The sequence below is a fragment of the Pelophylax lessonae genome, assembly GCF_965119305.1.
Source record: "Pelophylax lessonae genome assembly, chromosome: 1".
In the NCBI taxonomy this organism is placed as follows: Eukaryota; Metazoa; Chordata; class Amphibia; order Anura; family Ranidae; genus Pelophylax; species Pelophylax lessonae.
In genome coordinates this window covers 437,672,671-437,691,696 of record NC_138768.1, presented here as the reverse complement: position 1 = coordinate 437,691,696, position 19,026 = coordinate 437,672,671, and the positions used below count along the sequence as shown (strand labels likewise).

The 19,026-nt window shown below is 47.2% G+C and overlaps 1 protein-coding gene across 1 annotated transcript in view; it reads left to right on the top strand.

Moving 5' to 3' along the window:
* The window catches only part of MELK (maternal embryonic leucine zipper kinase), a gene marked incomplete at its 5' end in the record, with an annotated part of 116,699 nt that extends 98,067 nt beyond the window's left edge, over positions 1 to 18,632 (top strand). Inside the window, 3 exons of the mRNA XM_082246439.1 lie at positions 7,111 to 7,279; positions 10,373 to 10,476; positions 18,239 to 18,632. Of these exons, the coding sequence (XP_082102565.1) occupies positions 7,111 to 7,279; positions 10,373 to 10,476; positions 18,239 to 18,416 (451 nt within the window). The 3' untranslated portion in view covers positions 18,417 to 18,632. The remainder of the gene's footprint in view (positions 1 to 7,110; positions 7,280 to 10,372; positions 10,477 to 18,238) is intronic.
* Between the last annotated feature and the right edge of the window lie 394 nt (positions 18,633 to 19,026).

Genomic DNA, 19,026 nt, shown 5'->3' with positions numbered 1-19,026 from the left:
ACAGGAGTAGGAAACTAGCCAGAAAAAAGTTCTGGCTATGCCTATGGGCATTCCCAGGGGTATACCCTCTCTCCCTGCTATAGGATGTCAGTTTTTTTAATCTGCCTAGTTAGGAGTAAGGACCTAGTTTCTCGCTGGGATCTCTGGTCCTGGCAAAAGGTTTTTTTTTTTTTCTAGCTAGTTTTATTCTAGTTGGGTTTTTTTTCACCTGATTTTTTTTTTTCCCCATGAGATCTACAAGCATCTATGCCAGATCTAGGCGACGGGCTGGATATATAGATCCAGTGGTCACCCCAGTCGGCTAGCGTGCGCAGGCCACAGCTCCGTGCAAGGTCGGGCGTGACATAGTCCCACCGGACGGGGACTGGCCCTGTGAGTTAAATGTCTTGCCAGGTTGCATACGACCGGGTCTAGGCCCGAGTCGCAGCGTTCCTATTGGCCGACAGCCCCCCCACTTCAGCAGCGAGGGGTTTTGTCAGGAGATGGCGCCCGCCTTTTCCTGATATGGTGAGTAAACTGTTTCTCCCTCTTCCCCTGGTGGGTTTTCGGGGGGGGGACGCAGGCCCCTCCTTGGGCCAGTTGGACCCTCACGTTCCAGGGTTCCCCACTGTCCTGCCACGCCCCTCCCCCCACTCACTACTGGGGCGATTGGAGCTACTCCTGGGGGATGGGACCGGGCGTAGGCTACCGGTGGGGGGGGGGGGTGTGATCCATTGTGCGGGGGAGGATTTACTGGTTTCTCCCAGGGCCCCCTTCCTGTCTATCCCGTCCAGGAGGCTGGGGAGTCCCCTCGAGGGTCCCTAAAAGCTCCATAAAAGCTCCATAGCATGCTGCCATTTTCTTGTAGCCTACATGTGCTGAGGAGATCAGTGGCCATCTTGGTACACCCCGCACAGCCATTTTGCGGTGGATTCCATTGTAAATCAATAGCGGCCATGTTCTTGGAGTCCCTAGAGGCGTATTTTGTGGTGGTGGTGGAGCCCCTCCCTTTACCCTAGTGCTGACACATGTTTTTCTATGAGGATCAAGATCGCTGCAGACACGTGCTGTGCAGACGTTCTGGGCCTTCCTGGTACATCTTTGGTGGGGTGGTGAGTAAGAGGGTCTCTCTCTCTGCTGGGGGGTCTCTGTGCGCCTGACCTCTTGGGGGCGCTGTAACGCAGAGGGACATTTAAAAAAAATGTTTTACTTTTTGCTGCGGGGTTTCCCTGGTGCAACATGGACCCTGCGGAACTTTTTTCCCCATCTGACGCCCTCAAGGAGGCCGCAGGGCCTTCAGCATCCCAGCTATCTATAGATGCGCTGTCGGCAGTCTTGGAATACTTTGTGTCCCGGGTGAAGGTGGCCTGTAAAGGATGGGGTGCCAAAAAACTCCCTTTCCTACCCCTGCCTCCATCTGATGTGTCAGATTCCGAATCTGATTCAGCCACCGCAGATGTGGGTCTCCCTGCCGGGTCTACTGCCTCGTGCCCTGTCTCCTCTGATAGTGAGGATGACCCCTCTCTCTCCGCCACCGCGTAAGAGAAGGCGCTGGTGGATGCACTGGTTGTATCTGTGCATGAGACCCTGAAAATGGAGGAAGCGGTTAAAGCGGTTGTAAACCCTATAAAAAAAAAAAAAAAAAAACCTGCAAGACAAAGGCATAATGAGCTAGTATGCATCGCATACTAGCCCATTATGTTTAACTTACCTTAAAACGAAGCCCCGACACGGACCCCCGGACATCGATGCGGGCGCTGCCATGATCCCTCGTCGTCTCTTCCGGGTTCGGCGGCTCCGGCGCGCTGATTGGCCGGAAGAGACGGCTCCAGCGCGCTGATTGGCCGGAGCCGCGATGACGTCACTCCGGCGCATGCGCGCGGGAGTGAATTTTCCGGCAAGCTCCCGGCAACTTAATTGAAGGTCCCCCCGGACCTTCAGAGCGCATGCACCGCTCGCGCGAGCGGCTGCATGCAGTGTAAATATCTCCTAAACCGTGCTGGTTTAGGAGATATTATTTGTACCTACAGGTAAGCCTTATTATAGGCTTACCTGTAGGTAAAAGTGTCAAAAAGCGGGATACAACCGCTTTAAGGTTTTCCCCCTTCCCGCGTATTTGGACCACATTGTCTAAAAAGTGTGGGACCGCCCAAAGTGTCCCCCTGGGGTGTCTAAGCGGATTGCTAGGTGCTACCCCTTTGAACAGTCCATTGTTAAGAAGTGGACTGTGCCACCTACGGTGGACCCTCCGGTCTCCAGACTGAATAAAGCTACCATGATTCCAGTGGAGGATTCCCCATCTATTAAGGGTCCGGCGGATAGAAAGGGTGAGTCTGTGGCCTGCAATATGTACTCCCTGGCGCTCAGACCGGTGTTTACTATTGCCCTTGTGTCACAAACTTTGATTGAATGGGCTAAGTTACTACGCCGTGACCTTGAGGGAGTACAACTTCCCCCTGCCTTTAAGGAGCTATCAAACTAGTCGATCCAGGGGCTGCATTTTGTTTGCGATGCCTCGCTGGATGCAGCTCCAATATTGGCGCGACTGTTGTTGTCGGCAGTGGTCCTCCGGCATATGCTTTGGCTAAAGCGCTGGTCTGCGGATCAGACTTCTAAGGCTTTAACTGAGTTACCCTTTCAGGGCGTTCGCCTGTTTGGGGCTACCCTTGATGACCTTATTAAAGGTCTTAGGGGGGGGGTTAAAGGTATTACAAGGGGTAAGAGTACCTTTCTTCCACAGGCTAACAAGGGTAAGGACCCTCGTTGCAGACAGGGGCCCCTCCTTTTCAGCACATAAAGTTTTTTTCGTCCCTCAGGGACGAGTGATAAAGGATGTCATACGGCCTATCTACAAGATCGAGTTTCGATCTGTCCCTCTGATAAGGTTTTTCCCTTCCAATGTGTGACTGTCCCCGGATCGCTTACAGGCTCTCTTTGGGGCTGTACAGGACCTGGTACAACCAGGAGTAATCGTTCCAGTTCCGTTCTCGGAACATTTTTAGGGCTTTTACTCAAACCTGTTTACAGTCCCCAGGAGGGAGGACAAGGTGCGTCCAATTCTGGACCTGAAGGCACTGAATTTGTGCAAGTTCAAAAATTCAAGATGGAATCCATTCGCACAATGGTGGCCTCCCTACACCAGGGGGATTTCCTGGCCTTCATAGACATCAAAGATGCCCATCTTCACATCCCAATATGTGCAAGACATCCATGGTTTCTGCGTTTTTGCCATGGGAGAGGATCACTATCAGTTTGTTGCGTTACCCTTTGGTCTGGCCTCTGCTCCTCGGGTCTTCACAAAGGTGTTGGCTCCTGTCCTGGCTTTATTACGCCAGTGGGGGGATATCGGACCTGGGTTACCTGGACTATCTGCTTCTCCATGCGGAGTCTCCCACGGCGCTGGTGACAAACTTGGAGATCACCATGAGAATTCTGGAGAAGTTTGGATGGATTGTCAATCTCCAGAAGTCATCCCTCTTTCCTTCCACAAGGCTGGGCCTGACTTTCGACTCGCCCTCAGCCAGGGTGTTTCTTCCTCCGGACAAACTTCAAAAACTCCAGTCTGCAATTCAGCTATAGCTGTCCAGCAAATTGGTCGTCCCTTTGGACTTGCATGAGAGTTTTTGGACTGTTGGTGTCGTCCTTTGAGGTGGTGCCTTACGCTCAATTTCACATGAGTATACTCCAGAAGGAAATTCTTCTCAAATGGAACAAAGATCCCAGTTCTCTGGACAATCTGATCTAGTTGAGCCAGGTGACTAGGGGGTCCCTGTTATGGTGGCTTCGGTCCCTGACGCTCAAACAAGGATAATCCTTCCTCCCCATATATTGGACAGTGATCACCATGGATGCCAGTCTGTCCGGGTGGGGATGTTTTCTTAACAAGCTTTCTGCTCAAGGGGTCTAGTCTCTGGAGGAATCCAGGTTATCGATCAATGTTCTGGAGCTGAGAGCATTCAGACTTTGCCTAATCCACTGGACGGGAGCACCTTTGGGGTTGTCCAGTGCACATTCAATCGGACAATGCCACTGCTGTGGCTTATGTCAATCACCAAGGGGGCACCAGAAGTGTCCTTGCAGCCTTGGAGGTGGCAGGCATCCTTTAGTGGGCCTCTCTCCTCTCCGCCATTCACATTCCAGGAGTGGAAAATTGGCAGGCAGATTACCTCAGTTGGCAGACCTTGGCTCCAGGGGAATGGTCTCTTCATCCGGAGGTGTTCCAGAAGTTGTGCCTTCGTTGGGGCACTCCAGACGTAGATCTGTTGGCATCTCGGAGCAACAGGAAAGGGCAGAGGTTTGTGGCCCACTCTCGGGACCCTCTGGCAGACGCCACAGACACGTTGGTGGCTCCGTGGGGTAAGTATCGGCTGATGTATGCTTTTCCTTCGCTCAAGTTGCTGCCGAAACTTCTTTAGAGGATAGAGGGGGAAGGGATTCTGGTTATCCTTGTGGCTCCAGAATGGCCTCGCCGGCCTTGGTACGCTGACCTGGTCAGGCTAGTCGCAGACGTTCTTTGGAGACTTCTCTCAGGGAGGATCTTATGTCTCAAGGACCAATCTTCAATCCTGCCTTATGGTCGCTGGCTTTGATGGCTTGGCTGTTGAAAGCCAGGTGCTGAAGGACAAGAGATTGTATGCTTCTGTAAATTCCCACTCGGCTTAAAGCAAGAAAAGCGACTTCTAGAAAGATCGATCATCGCACTTGGAAGTCGTATATTGCGTGGTGTGAGTATCTTGGGTTTCCCTCTCGCTCTTACTCGGTGTTGGGATCTTAATTTGGTGCTGTCAGTTCTCCAGAAACCTCCCTTTGAAAATATTCGGGAGATTCCCCTGCTTACTTTATCTCAGAAGGTGGCCTTGGTGGCTATTACTTCTGCGTGCAGGGTGTCAAAACTGGCAGCATTGTCCTGTCATTTTCCCTATCTGGTGGTTCACAGGGATAAAGTGGTGCTTCGCCCGGATTCCTCCTTCCTTCCGAACGTGGTTTCCAGTCTATTTAAATGAGGATATTGTGTTACCCTCCATGTGTCCTAAGCCGAACATCCTAAGGAATTTGCATTGCATACTTTGGATGTGGTTCAGGCAATCGGGGTGTACTTGGCGACTACTGAGTCTTTTTGAAAGTCAGATTCGCTCTTTGTTCTCAGGGATGGACTAAAGAAAGGGCTGCCTGCATCTGTTGCGACTATTTCCTGATGTATCAGACAGACAGTTGTGCAGGCTTATTCAATTAAATGTCAGGTTTAATCTTTTCCCTGTTAAGGCGCACTCTACTTGGGCGCTTAGTGCTTCCTGGGCTTTTCGCCATCAGGCATCTGTGGTTCAGGTTTGCAAGGCGGCTACCTGGTCATCTTGTTCATACTTTCAAAATGTTTTATAAGGTGGATGTGCTGGCATCTGCTGATGCTTCTTTTGGCCGCAGAGTTATGCAGGCTGCCGTTTTTAGTCTCCCTTGAGGGTTTTTTTTTTCAGGTGGATCTCATCTTGTTGTTCTGATAAGTCTATGTTGGTTGGCTGTGGTTCAGCCTTGGGGAATTATTTTCTGCTGTTCCCACCCCTCACGTTTTATGGCAGTGCTTTGGGACGTCCCTACTGCTATTGAGGACAGAAGACTGCATCCGTTGACGAACTTCCGAGAAAAGGATTTTACGGTAAGACAACAATCCCATTTTCTCTATCATTCATTGACCAACACAGTACCCGCCCCTCTATTATTGAGTTGGGTTGGTATTCTTTTCTGACACTGCTTTGATACAAAATTGACATCCTATAGCAGGGAGAGAGGGTACACCCCGGGGACTGCCCATAGCCAGAACTTTTTTTTCTGCCTAGTGTCCTACTCCTGTAGGGGGGATCATAACCCTACTGCTATTGGGAACAGAAGACTGTATCAGTCAATGAACTTCAGAGAAAAGGATTTTACGGTAAGACAAAAATCCCATTTTTCCTCCATTACACAATCCTTTGCAAAACCTACAAAAACTCTGCCGTTTATACACCTGATCAACGCAGCCCCCGTTTATACACCTGATCAATGCAGCCGAAGTTTGTATCCCAAAATTATAGCTTCTGTTGAACTCTCCAAGATTAATGCAATGGTTTTTCAGAATTCAATATTTGGAAGATCTTGCCTCAGTGTTGAAGGGAAATTTGAAAGCCTTCAGGCATAGATGATTCTACTGGCTGGAATTGGTGTGCTCTCCAGAATACATTATTTGCCTCTGAGTAGAGGGTATGCTTTGACTGCCCTTTTATAATACGCCACATCTGACGTGTTTAGGGTCTTGCCCGCCCCTTCCTTTTTCCAACAGCTAACTAGTTGGCGCTTCCTTCTACATTCGACCCCTTATCCTATTACCCCTCCATTCCCTTCCCACTGGTTGTTCATTAACCTCTCATGTTGCCCCAAGGGGACCCTCTACCTATGATAGTATTATCCCTACACCCTTTCTCACTTCCCTCCATCTCCTGAATCCTTGTTTTACGTTAGAAAAACCTAGGACTTCTGATTGGCAAGGCTACAAGGGGTTACAATGAAACAGTCACCTAGCCTTTCCAGGGGCGCTTTATTTGAATATTGATACAAAGCCATAAGTTATTGGCCAGATTGTTCCTTTTTATATGCCATTATACATTGTACTGTGTTGAACTAATTGTGGGCATTTATATCTGAAGTCTTAAAAAAGAACCACTTTCAAAATGCAGTGTGATTGCCCGAATCTGATCACATGGGTGTGACGATCTAGTGCGGCACAAAAAGGGGTCCTGCTCGATTTTGATGCAGTGCGATGTATGTTACACAAAATAAATGGGTCAAATCACATTGCAAAGAATTGCATTTATTTTGAAAAGGAATGCAGTGCAATTCCTGTCCAAATCACATGTGGTTTCTCACACCGCACCAGTGTGAATCTAGGCTTAATGTTGTGCCATAGAAGTATGGAATGTAAATACATTTGCCAAAGTGTAATTCGTAGATGTAGAAGTATAAAAAATTCAGTGATCAATAAAGCTGCATTGTAAGGTTATCTTAAATGTGTTTCACATCAAGTATCCACTAGGTGGTGGTGTAGGGCAACAAAATCTGGCTTGAATGCCTTTTAATGTTTTTTCATTGTTTGTACTTTGATAGTTGCCGCTCTGTAGATTTGGATTTAAATCAAGCACATCTTGACAGTGCTCAGAAGAAAAAAGGAGGAAAGGTGTTTGGGAGTCTGGAAAGAGGACTAGATAAAGTCATTACAATGTTGACACCAAGCAAGCGTAAAGGATGTGCAAGAGATGGACCCAGAAAACTCAGGGTATAATTTTAATTCATTCAATTTTATATATAGCACATCTATAGACAGATTACTTGATTTTATCTATTAAGATGTTTTTTTTTTTTTTTTTAGATTGTTCCTCAGCTTGGTATAATATTTGCTTCTTGTAGTCCCCTATGCAGCAAGACGCAAACAGGGATAGGCCGCTAATAGGAGCATCAGACTACTAAACTGCACAGTGCTTCCAAAGGAAGAGAGTTGGCCAATAGAAGAGATCATACACTGCTCAAAAAAATTAAAGGAACACTTTTTTTAATCGGAGTACATCATCAAGTAAATTCAACTCCTGGGAGATTGATCTGGTCAGTTAAGTAGTGCAGGGGGTGGTTCAGTTTCAGCTGTTTTGGTGTTAATGAAATTAACAGGTGCACTAGATGGGCAACAACGACACAACCCCCAAAACGGGAATGGTTTTAAAGGTGGAGGCTACTGACATTTTGTTCCCTACTCCTCTTTTCTGGCTGTTTTTCACTAGTTTTGCATTGTGGCTAGGGTCAGTATCACTACTGGTAGCATGAGGCGATACCTGGACCCCATAGAGTTGTCACAAGCAGTCCAACTCCTCCAGGATGGCACATCAATACATATCATTGCCAGAAGGTTTGCAGTGTCTCCCAGCACAAGAGCATAAAGGAGATTCCAGTAGACAGGCCATTACTCTAGGAGCAAACAGAAACAAAGAAAGGGCGCACCGACCTAGCGCATTATCCTCAATAATAGGATTTATTCACGCAACATATAAAATGGCTACTCACAAATACAGGTGAAAAATGATCATAACAAGCTCAGTTGCTCCAGTGTCGGGAATAGTCCAAATGTTAGTCCATAATTCAATAAGATGACGGCTGACGCGTTTCGAGGCTACTATTGAGGATAATGCGCTAGGTCGGTGCGCCCTTTCTTTGTTTCTGTTTGCCTCTAGTATCGTTGTACTACCCCAGTCCTTTTTGAGCAGCAAGACCTTAGCCATCCAAGACGCCAGCTGTGAGTTCGTGGGGAGTGTGGTCGAGGAGCTTGGATTCCTAGCGCAGGAGAAGGGTGGTATCACCTTGTTTTTTTTGGAGCATTACTCTAGGAGAGCTGGACGGGGCCGTAGATGGTCCTTAACCTGTCGGCAGGACCGGTATCTGCTCCTTTGTGCAAGGAGGAACAGGATGAGCACTGCCAGAGCCCTACAAAATGACTGACAGCAGGTCACTGGTGTTAATGTCTGATCAAACAATCAGAAACTGACTTCATGACGGTGGCCTGAGGTCCTCTAGTTTGCTCTGTGCTCACTGCCTGGCACTATTGAGCTCCATTAGCATTTCCATTGAACACCAGAATTGGCAGGTTCGCCACTGGCGCCCTGTACTTTTCCCAGATGAGAGCAGGTTCACCCTGAGCACATGTGACAGAGGTGAAAGGGTCTGGAGAAGCCGTAGATAATTTAATACTGCCTGTAACATTGTTCTGCACGGCCGGTTTGGTTGTGGGTCACCGATGGTCTGGGGAGGCATAGCCATGGAGGGATGCACAGATCTCTACAGGCCAGAAAATTGCACCCTCACTGCCATTGGGAATCAGGATGAAATCTTTGGACTCATTGTCAAGCCCTTCGCTAGTGCAGTGGGTCCTGGGTTCCTCCTGGTGCACGACAATGCCCGGCCTTATGTGGCGGGAGTATGCTGCCAGTTCCTAGAGAATGAAGGCATTGATACAATTGAAAGGTCCCCACGCTTGCCTGACCCAAATCCAATAGCACACCTCTGGGCCAATATGTTTTGATTCATCTGACGCCGCCAGCTTGCACCTCTGTTTAGGAGCTCAGTGATGCCCTGGTTCAGAGCTGAGAGGAAATACCCCAGGACACATTGTTGTCTCATTAGGAGCATGCCCCGATGTTGTCAGGCATGCATACAAGCACATGGGGGCTATACAAACTACTATTGTACTAGAGTACTATTTTGAGTTGCTGCAATGAAATATCAGCAAAATGGATTAGCCGTCTGCATAATTTTTTCACTTTGATTTTCGGGGTGTTTTTTGAATTTTTTTGAGAATTTTAATTTCCATAAACAATGTGAAATCCTTTCGTTCCTCACACAATACCATGTCCTTATCAGTATAGATATCAAGCATGATAACTTTCCCCATTGAGAGCTGCTGTGTTTTCAAAGTGTTCCTTTTAACTTTTTTGAGCAGTGTATTTAGCTGCTGCTCATTCACTATCCACTCAGACTGGGGGAAAACATGTTGGCAATTGCCTTATTTGCAACAGTGACTCTTGTGTGCTGCCCTTTTTGCCAACGAGTGGTAAATTGCTTGGTGTTATATTGAATTTGCTCATGAAGTTTAGCCTTAATGAGTGATTCCACTTTTTTTGGAATGGATGTATATTTAAAAAATTGATGGTAAAAACAGAGAATTATCTGCTCTAAAAAATGTATTTATTGATGATTTTTTTTTTTTTCCAGCACATTTGTAAATTTGATGCAAATATTTAAAAAATTCCTTTTTAGTGTAATCTTTAGCCAACTATGGTAATTTTAAAAGTGAAAAAATAAACATTACTTGTATGGTGCATTTTTTACACAGCCCAAAAATGTAATTTGCTGCTCATTTAATTGGCTTCTTGCTGTTACAGCAGTTTTTTCTCTTATTAGTGAAGTTATTTGTACTTTGATATGAATACTTTATTTTCTTAGTTTGGGCCCTAAGCCCTGCTTGTCGAATTCCTGACCAGAGTCACCAACTTTGAACATCCAGGATCGCAGACTGGTTCACTTTAAATATTACAGTCCCTTGCCACAGCAATATCTTAAATTTCATGGCTTTGGAGTGTTCAGTCAGTGTGTTGGAGAAATCTTTGGTATTTAAAGTAGTAGTTCTGTATTGCATTGTACCAGAACAAGGGGTCTTGAGTTGGTATTTTCCCTGCAACGCCTCTGCGGGCAAATACTAGTATTGCATCTTGGGTAAAATAACATAACAATAACCTGAAATAACATGCATGTTGTGTTTTTTTTTTTTTTTTTGTCAGCACTTATTTAGAAGTAATGGAGTGATACAAAATATCTGTGTTTTTTGCAGGCCCATTATAACGTAACAATGACAACTTTATTAAATCCCGATCTTATACTAAATGAGTTGACCAGAGTTCTTCCAATGAAGAATGTGGATTATGTCCAGAAGGGGTAAGTGATATGCAGGCACCAAGTTTGCATTTGTTTATTTTGTTTTATTTTGTACATAGTATCAAATGAAATTTTAGGCAAAGGAAAAACCAAATTCTATTTCAAATTCATAGAGATGTATATCGGAAAACTTTTCATAAAATGCTATGCCCATTGCAAGATCAGATAGAAATGCTTCATTAAAGTATAGTATGTCTAGTGGGCACATCTTTTTCAGTTATGTTTTTAAAGTCCTTTATGGGGTACATTTTTTTTTGTTTTTATTTTTGGTAATGTAATGGGTAAAGAATTTTGTAGATTACTCAGTAGAAGTTCTGTATGTGACCATCTTTTTTTCAAACTCCCATGTTTGAAGGGAAATTTTATAAAGGTGTTGAGTCAGTTTCATTGTAGGTTTTTAGGTTTCCAAAGCATTTTATATATATTTTTTTAAAAGGTATATACTTGTACACAAGCTTTGTTATATGTATAAAGCGATATAGGATTCCAAAAGCACCATGAGTTATCTAAAGAAGGCACGCAGCAGACACAGCTGGCTTCGATAGAAACCCCTACTGAGCTCTATAAAAAAAAATTAGACTCCTGCTCTGTAAACAATGACCTGTTTTCAGCACATCTGAAAGGCTTAATACCTGAGTAGGTGCAAAGGCTGAATATGATGTGTGAATACTAAGAAGCAACATTTGTTACCAACATTACCATTATTGATGACATTTTACAATGAAAATGTATTTAATTCAGCTTGATATATTGTAAAGACTACGCACCTCACTAGAAACATTAATGCAGTGTGTATTGACCATATGAGCAATGCATACATTACATGCAAAACCTATTCTACTGTAAGGCTTCTTTTCCAATTCATAGTCAGCTGTTGGCTTTTGCCATAGTGCTCTCTCAAGCAAGCAGTGTCTAAACCCAGGAGGCTGAAGATCTCTATGGAGACGAAATTATAAATATGCTTGCTACTGCTTACCCTATTTGCTCCAAATATCTTGAGTCCCCCCATGTCCTATCTGAACTACTGGCACACCATATTTACCATATTTTGTGAATAGTTGTGTTGGTTAACAATTTCCCCTTGCATAAGTAGGCTGTTTCTGAGCTGGGAGGTTTCTGTCAAACAAAGATTAATTCCAGTTTCTCTTTCGTTCATTGATGGACACAGCTCCTGATCTTTTTAACCATTGGGTTATACTGCCCCCTACAGGAGTAGGATACTAGGCAGAAAAAAAGTTTAGCTACGCCTATGGGCAGTTCCAGGGGGCATACTCCCTCTCTCTGCTACAGGTACTCAGTTTTTTCTGCCTAGTCAGGAGTAAGGACCTAGTTCCTTGCTGGGATCTCTGGTCGTGGCAATTTTTATTTTTAGATTTTTTTTTTTTCTCCAGGATTTTATTCCTGTGAGATCTACAATCAACTGCCGGACTGGGTGACAGGCTGGATATACTAGATCCAGTGGTCACCCTAGTCTGGCCAGCGAGCGCCAGCAGACCTCAGCTCTGTGCTAGGTTGGCCATGACATAGCCCCACCGGATGGGGGCTGGCCTGCGAGTTAAACTCCTTGCAAGGTCGTATATGTCTCAGCTCGAGTTGCATCGTTCCTCCTGGCCGACAGTCCCCCCTATTTCGATGGCAAGGGGTTCTCTCTGGAGCAGTGCCCGCCTGGTTCCTGGTATGGTGAGAAGCGGTCTCCCCCTGGGGGTTTTTTAGATGGATGTGGCCCCCTCAATGGGACACTCGGACCCCCAGGTTCCCCTCTTTCCCATCAGGCAACCCCCTTTAGCTGTTCCCCCCTCAACCTACCCCTCCTCCACATATGCTGGGGCTGTTGGTCTGTTCACCTCCTGGGGTGGGCGCTATATGGGCGGGGGGGGTGCACCGCCGGCTACCGTACAAACTCGGCTGTGATGAGGGGAGTTGTACCTGATGGGAGCTCCTGCTAGGGCCCCCCCGTCCTGCCTAGGGATCCTCCCTGGGAGCCTTGTGCCACCATTTTCTTGTAGCCTGTGTGCTCCATGCACGGCAGCAATGTTTGTGTAGTCCAGCGGCAATTTAGTGGTGGTTTTCCATTGAAAATTGCGGCGGCTATGACAGTGAAGCCCTGTGGGCGGCAATTTTGGCGATGGGAGCCCCTCGTCCCCTGGTGTTAACTCCTGGATCTTTTACTTCCTGATTGCTGCAGGTGGAGCACTTTTTATCCTGGTGGGTGCAGGTGCCTGTTTCTGCTGGGTCTGGTGGGGTCCTCTTCCTCTCTGCTGAGGATCGCTTGGTGCTTGTGCCTGGCGACTGGGTGGTGCTGCCAGCGCGGTGGTGGTTGTCCCTTTGCAGTGTTTTACACTTTTTGTGGTGTCCCCCTGGTGACTCATGGAGTCTTTGAAGCACATCTCCCCACCTGATCGCCTCTCTGAGGCCGAGGGGTCCTCCGGGTCCCAACCATCAATCGATGCACTGACGGCGGTCCTGGAGTCCTTTGTGTTCCGGGTGGAGGTGGCTTTCGGGCGACAGGCTAGCAAAAAGCGCCCCCACCTTCCCCATCTCAGATCCTGAATCTGATTCGGCCGCCGCGGGTGTGGGTCACCTTGCTGGGTCTGCAACCACGCTCCTGGAATACTCAGATAGTGAGGATGATTCCTTCACATCTGCAAACGCGCACAAAAAGGTGCTGGTGGACGCACTGATTGTATCTGTGCATGAGACCTTTAAAGATGAAGGACGCAGCTTTACTCCCAAGCCATCCAGAGCAGCAAATGTGTTTCCTTTTCCTGCCTATTTTGACAGAATTGTCACTAAAGAGTGGGGACAACCAAAGTGTCTCCTTGGGGTCCCTAAGCGATTGGCTAGGCGATACCCCTATGAGGAGTCCCTTATTAAGTGGTGGACCCTCAGGTTTCCAGATTAAGCAAGGCAATCAGAATTCCGGTTGAAGAATCCCTGACCTTTAAGAATCCGGCTGACAGGAAGGTGGCGGCTATGGCCCGCAATATGGCCGGTATTCACTATTGCCCTAGTGTCGCAAACTCTGACCGAGTGGGCTTTTTTAATCCCTCAGGGTCGACTGACAATGTCTCAAAGCCTTTTAGGGCCTCCTCTGGAGGATCCAAATGAACCTGGTTTGGCAAGCCGAGAGGGGGCTTCTCCAGACCCGCAGACAAGGCTCCTTCAAATACACCCATATCGGGGTTGGGGGGACGTCTTTGCTGGTTTCCAGGCCTGTGGACTTCCCTGGTGCAAGACAAGTGGGTCCACAAAGTTTTATATGGTCCGGCTACAAGATCGAGTTTCGCTCTTGTCCCCCAGGAAGGTTCTTTTCTTTCAACTTGCGCCTGTCCCCAGACAGCTTACAGGGTCTTTTTGGGGCGGCACAAGACCGGTTACTTCAAGGAGTGATTGTTCTGGTTCCAACTTTTTCAGGGTTTTTACTCAAACCTGTTTATAGTTCCGAGGAAGGAAAGCAAGCTGCATCCAAAGGAAGGCAAGTGCATCCAAACTTGGACCTCAAGGCCCTGAACTGCTTCGTGCGGAGTCTCCTACTGCTCTGGTGGAAAGCCTGGAGATCACCATATGAACTCTGAGGGAGTTTGGCTGGATTCTGATTTTTCAGATGTCTGCTCTGGTTCCGTCAACAAAACTGTACTATTTGGGTCTGACTCTGGACTCGACCTTGGCCAGAGTGCTCCTTCTCAAATTTCAGAAACTGCAGACCGCAACTCGTCTTCTGCTGTTCAGCAGATGGTCATCCCTCCGGACTTGTTTTTGGGTGCTGGGCCTGATGGTGTCTGCCTTCGAGATGGTTCAGTTTGCACAGTTCCATCCTCGGCCCTTACAAAGAGAGATTCTGGCCAAATGGGACAAGACGCTGCAGTCTCTGGACAATCCGATCCGGCTGAGCGGGGGGGGGGAACGAAAGCGTCCCTGATGTGGTGGCTAAGCTCTCCAGCGCTTCAGCTGGGCAAATCCTTCCTCCCCTTGTATTGGACAGTGCTCATCAGGGATTCCAGCATGTCCAGCTGGGAAGGCATCCTCAGCAAAAATTCTGCTCAGGGGATCTGGACACTGTTTTGAAACTGAGCAATCAGACTGTGCCTGGACCTTTGGACGGATTGTCTTCAGGGATGTCTAGTGCGCGTTCAATCGGACTGTGGAGATAGCCGAAATTCTGAGGTGGGCAGAAGGGTTCGTTCCAGCCCTGTCTGCCGTAAACATCCCTGGGGTGAAAAACTGAAAGACGGATTACCTCAGCCAGCAGGCGTTGGACCAAGGGCAGTGGTCCCTTCATCCGGAGGTGTTTCATCAGTTGTGTCTCCGGTGGGGCATCCCCGAGGTGGATCTGTTGGCGCATCAGCTCAACAGAAAGGTGCAGAGGTTTGTGGCTCGGTCATGGGATTCTCTAGCGGACACCACGGATGCGCTGGTCCCTGATTTATGCCTTCCCTCCTCTCAAGCTTCTGCCAAGACTTCTACGCAGGATCGAGGCAGAAGGGCAGAAGGGATTTTGGTTATCACCAGGCTTGGAACGCCGATCTGGTGTGGCTGGTCGCGGACGTTCCTTGGAAGCTTCATCTCAGGGAGGATCTGCTGTCCCAAGGACCAATGTTCCATCCTGCTTTACAGTCGCTGTCCTTGACGGCTTGGCTGTTGAACGCCAGGTGCTGATGGATAGAGGTTTGTCTGAGACAGTGATTCCAATGCTGTTAAAAGCTAGGAAATCTACTTCTAGGAAGATTTACCATCGTACGTGAAGTCATACGTTGCGTGGTGAGAGTCTCTTGGGGTTCATCCTCGCTTCTCCTCTGTGGCTTGGATCTTGACCTTCCTTCAATGGAGGGTTGAGCAGAAACTGGCCTCGAGTACTATCAAGGGTCAGGTGTTGGCCTAAGCGGTCTTCTTTCAACAGCCCATGGCCACATACTCTCTGGTGTGTACTTTTCTTCAGGAAGTTAGGCACTTGGGCCCCTCCCAGTGTGGAGTCCATTGGCACCTTAGGATCTCAATTTGGTGCTCCCAGTCCTCCTTAAGCCTTCTTTTGAGAATCTTTGGGGAGATTCCCCTGCTTACGCTGTCCCAGAAGGTGGCTGCCTTTGGTGATCACCTCTGCGTTCAGGGTGTCGGAATTGTGTCCTAGGCCAAAACATCCGAAGGAAATTGCTTTGCATGCCTTGGATGTTGTCTGGGCAATTCGGGTGTACCTGGCAGCTACGGAGTCTATAAGCAGGGCTCAAAATTTCAAGTCATGAGCTACTAGCCAGGCATTGAGTTACTCGCCACTTGTTGCCCCACCCAAACCCTACCCTGCTCCGCTCCTAAACACACCCTCGTAAAATATCTCATAAGCGTGCCCCCTTTCAATGCAGAGTGACCACAGCCTGCCCCCTTTCAATGCAGAGTGACCACAGCGTGCCAAGAGACCAGTGCACTTACCTGAAGCAGCAGCGGCTTCTCCTCAATCCTCCGCGTCTCCCGAGTCCTCCTCCTTGGCCAATGGCAATTGTTCGCCTTTCGGCCAATCAGGAAACGGGTCTCGGACCCGCTTCCTGATTGGCCAGGAGGAGGATCCGTGTGACAATAGCGAATATTTATTTGCTATTGTCACACAATGGGTGGGCTCAGGGCGCACTGCTCTGCGCCCCGGGTCCACCCTTTTCTGAAGCCAACGCACCGGCCGCCACTGATGCTCGCGCTGCGAGCCTGTGAATGGCGGGGACATTCAGGAGGCGGAGAGGGGCAGTCCCAGGTGCAGGAGGTGGAGAGGAGCTGTACGGAAGAATGCAGGCTGCGCTGTGAACGGCGGCAGGCACTAATACAGTCCCCATACAGCACAGCCCTTACTCGCCATCCTCCTCATTCCACTCGCAAAATGCGAGCAGGCGAGTGGAATTTTTGAGGGCTGCTTTTAGGAAGTCAGACTTGCTATTTGTGCTCACGGATGGACCTTGGAAAGGGTTGCCCGCTTCCTCTCAGGCCATTTTCAGATGGATGAGACAGACGGTGGTTCAGGCCTATTCCATCAGGGGTCAGGTTCCTCCTTTCCCTGTCAAGGTGCACTCTACTAGGGCGCTTAGTGCCTCCTGGACTTTTCGTCATGAGGCGTCAGTGAGGCAGATTTGCAAGGCGGCCACCTGGTTGTCGGAGCACACTTTCACAAAGTTCTATTAAGTATATTGGAAAAGGTTTGTAAGTATTACTCACGTGATCGCGCCTAGGTATTATCAAATGTAAATTACTTTTGTGTAAATACATTAAAGAAAAGAAATTTGAGCAGCTAGTCTAAACCACAATAGGTTGTGTAAAATGTGGTAAATGTGAGACAGCGCTCAATATTGTGAATACAATTTGAATATGCAAATAAATTGGTGAATAAATTAAATACACAAATCACAAAAAAACACAATCAGTGAAAAGAAGGGGGATAAGTGCCCAAATATTAAAGTGATTGTGCATATATTGACAGTCTTTGAAATTCCAAAGTGCAGGTGCAAAAACATGCAACAAAAACTATTATGTGCTCATTCTTAAAGTGCTTCATGTGCAGCAAAATTGCATTTCTTCATGCAAATGGGGAATCCTTCACCTGATGCTCAGCCCACTTACCAGATGACCCCTTGGGGTCTAACGTAGGTAAATGGAATCTTACTCCTAGTGTTTCCTATCTCCCCGCTGGAAAATATCCAGGATCTCCTACGGCTGGTTACAAGGGCTGGCTCTGGATCCCAATCTCTGTCCCGTTCGAGGACGGTAGGGAGGTATTGGCATGAGGCAAAAAATCTCATTGTGTAGTATGAATAAATTCCGGTTTAATAAAAGAAAGTAGTCACTTACAATTTGAGTTTCATAGAATCAGCTGAAAAACAGCGGCCGGTTTGCGTTCCGGCTGTGTTCCAGAACCAGGAAGTATTAAGTATGTTTTGGCATCTGCGGATGCTTCCTTGTGGCTGCACGTTTTTGCAGGCTGCTGTTTAGAGGACCCGGTCCTCTTTTAGGGTGTATTGCTTTTTTCAGGTGAGATCCAGTTGTTTTAGTTGAGTTCCTGTTTACCTGGTTGGCTATGGTTCGCCTTGGAAGTTTATTTTTCGCTGTTCCCACCCTTCGTGTTTAACATTGCTTTGGGATGTCCCAATGGTTAAGATCAGGAGTTGTGTCCGTCAAAGAATGAAATAAAATGTGATTTTTGACTTCCCATAAAATCCATTTCTCTGATGTTCACTGATTAACTCGCACTCGCAGATCTGTGGAGTTTTAATTCTCCTGACACTGCTTGTAGCAGACTTCTTCTGCCTAGTGTCCTGCTCCTTTTGCCACTATTTAAAAAGCAGGGCTGCTTAAGGCCTCTTTCACACGGTCCGCCTCCATAGGCGGATCCGTGTTGCTCAGCAGGGATCGATCCCCGCTGAGCCGGCGGATGACAGCTCCGTCTCCGCTCGCGGAGAGGGAGGTGTCACAGCCCCCGCTGCCCTCTAAGGGGGATCGGATGAGAGCGGACCGCCTGTCCGCTCTCATCCGATCACTGAACGGATAGAAAAATAGGGTTTCCATCCCTCCAGATTTCACGGACAGGATCGGATACGGATGGCAGCGGGTGTCAGCGGAGGTGTCTGACATCCGCTGCCCCATAGAGCTGCATGGAGGATCCGATCGGATCCACCTAAAAAACTGACAGGCGGATCTGATCAGATCGCCCGTGTGAAAGGGCCCTGAGTGTTTTTTTTTTTTGCTACATGTTAATTAGGCATTTCTAATTGCTTATCTGCTTTATATTCTACAGGTATACCCTAAAATGCAAAACACAATCTGACTTTGGAAAGGTGACCATGCAGTTTGAACTGGAGGTGTGCCAGGTGAACAAGCCAGATGTAGTGGGGATCAGAAGGCAACGTCTTAAAGGTGATGCTTGGGTTTACAAGAGACTAGTGGAAGACATCCTATCAAGCTGCAGGATGTAACGGTTACCTACTAAATTTGTAACAGCAGGAGGTGTTTATAGAGAGGTCTCTTCTGTACTATATCTGTACATTTGTACAACTGTAGGGTATGAATTGTGCTACAATAAGCAATCAATTTTGTGAATAATTGTAAAAAAAAATAGTTTTAATTGCGATTTTATGTTATTGTTTATATGTCTGTCCTGATTTATATGTTTTGAAATAAAACCATAAACCACTAAAAAAAAAAAAAAACTATTGGTCCTCTCATTCCCTCCATCAAATTTACTTTTATGAGAATAGCAACAGTGGAAGTATTATTTTTCCTTTTCCTTTCTATCTGAAGATGGAATGCTGTACATAGTGATGACAAATTTGCATAATTCTTTTGCTGTCTCTTGTTCCTAAGTAGGATTTATTGAGGTCGTTAATTAAGCCACAGCTGTGGTTACTAGAGTTAAACTGTATGCTCAATATGTTGAGCAAAATAGGATTGACGCCAATGAATGTATTCCTAAGTCAACAACATGCCAGGCTTCCAAGTATGGAGTTCAATGCTTTGTAAAGAAATGTAAATGTATTAAGTTGTGGGCAAACCATTCTAATCAGAGAAGTAGATCTATCTTACAAA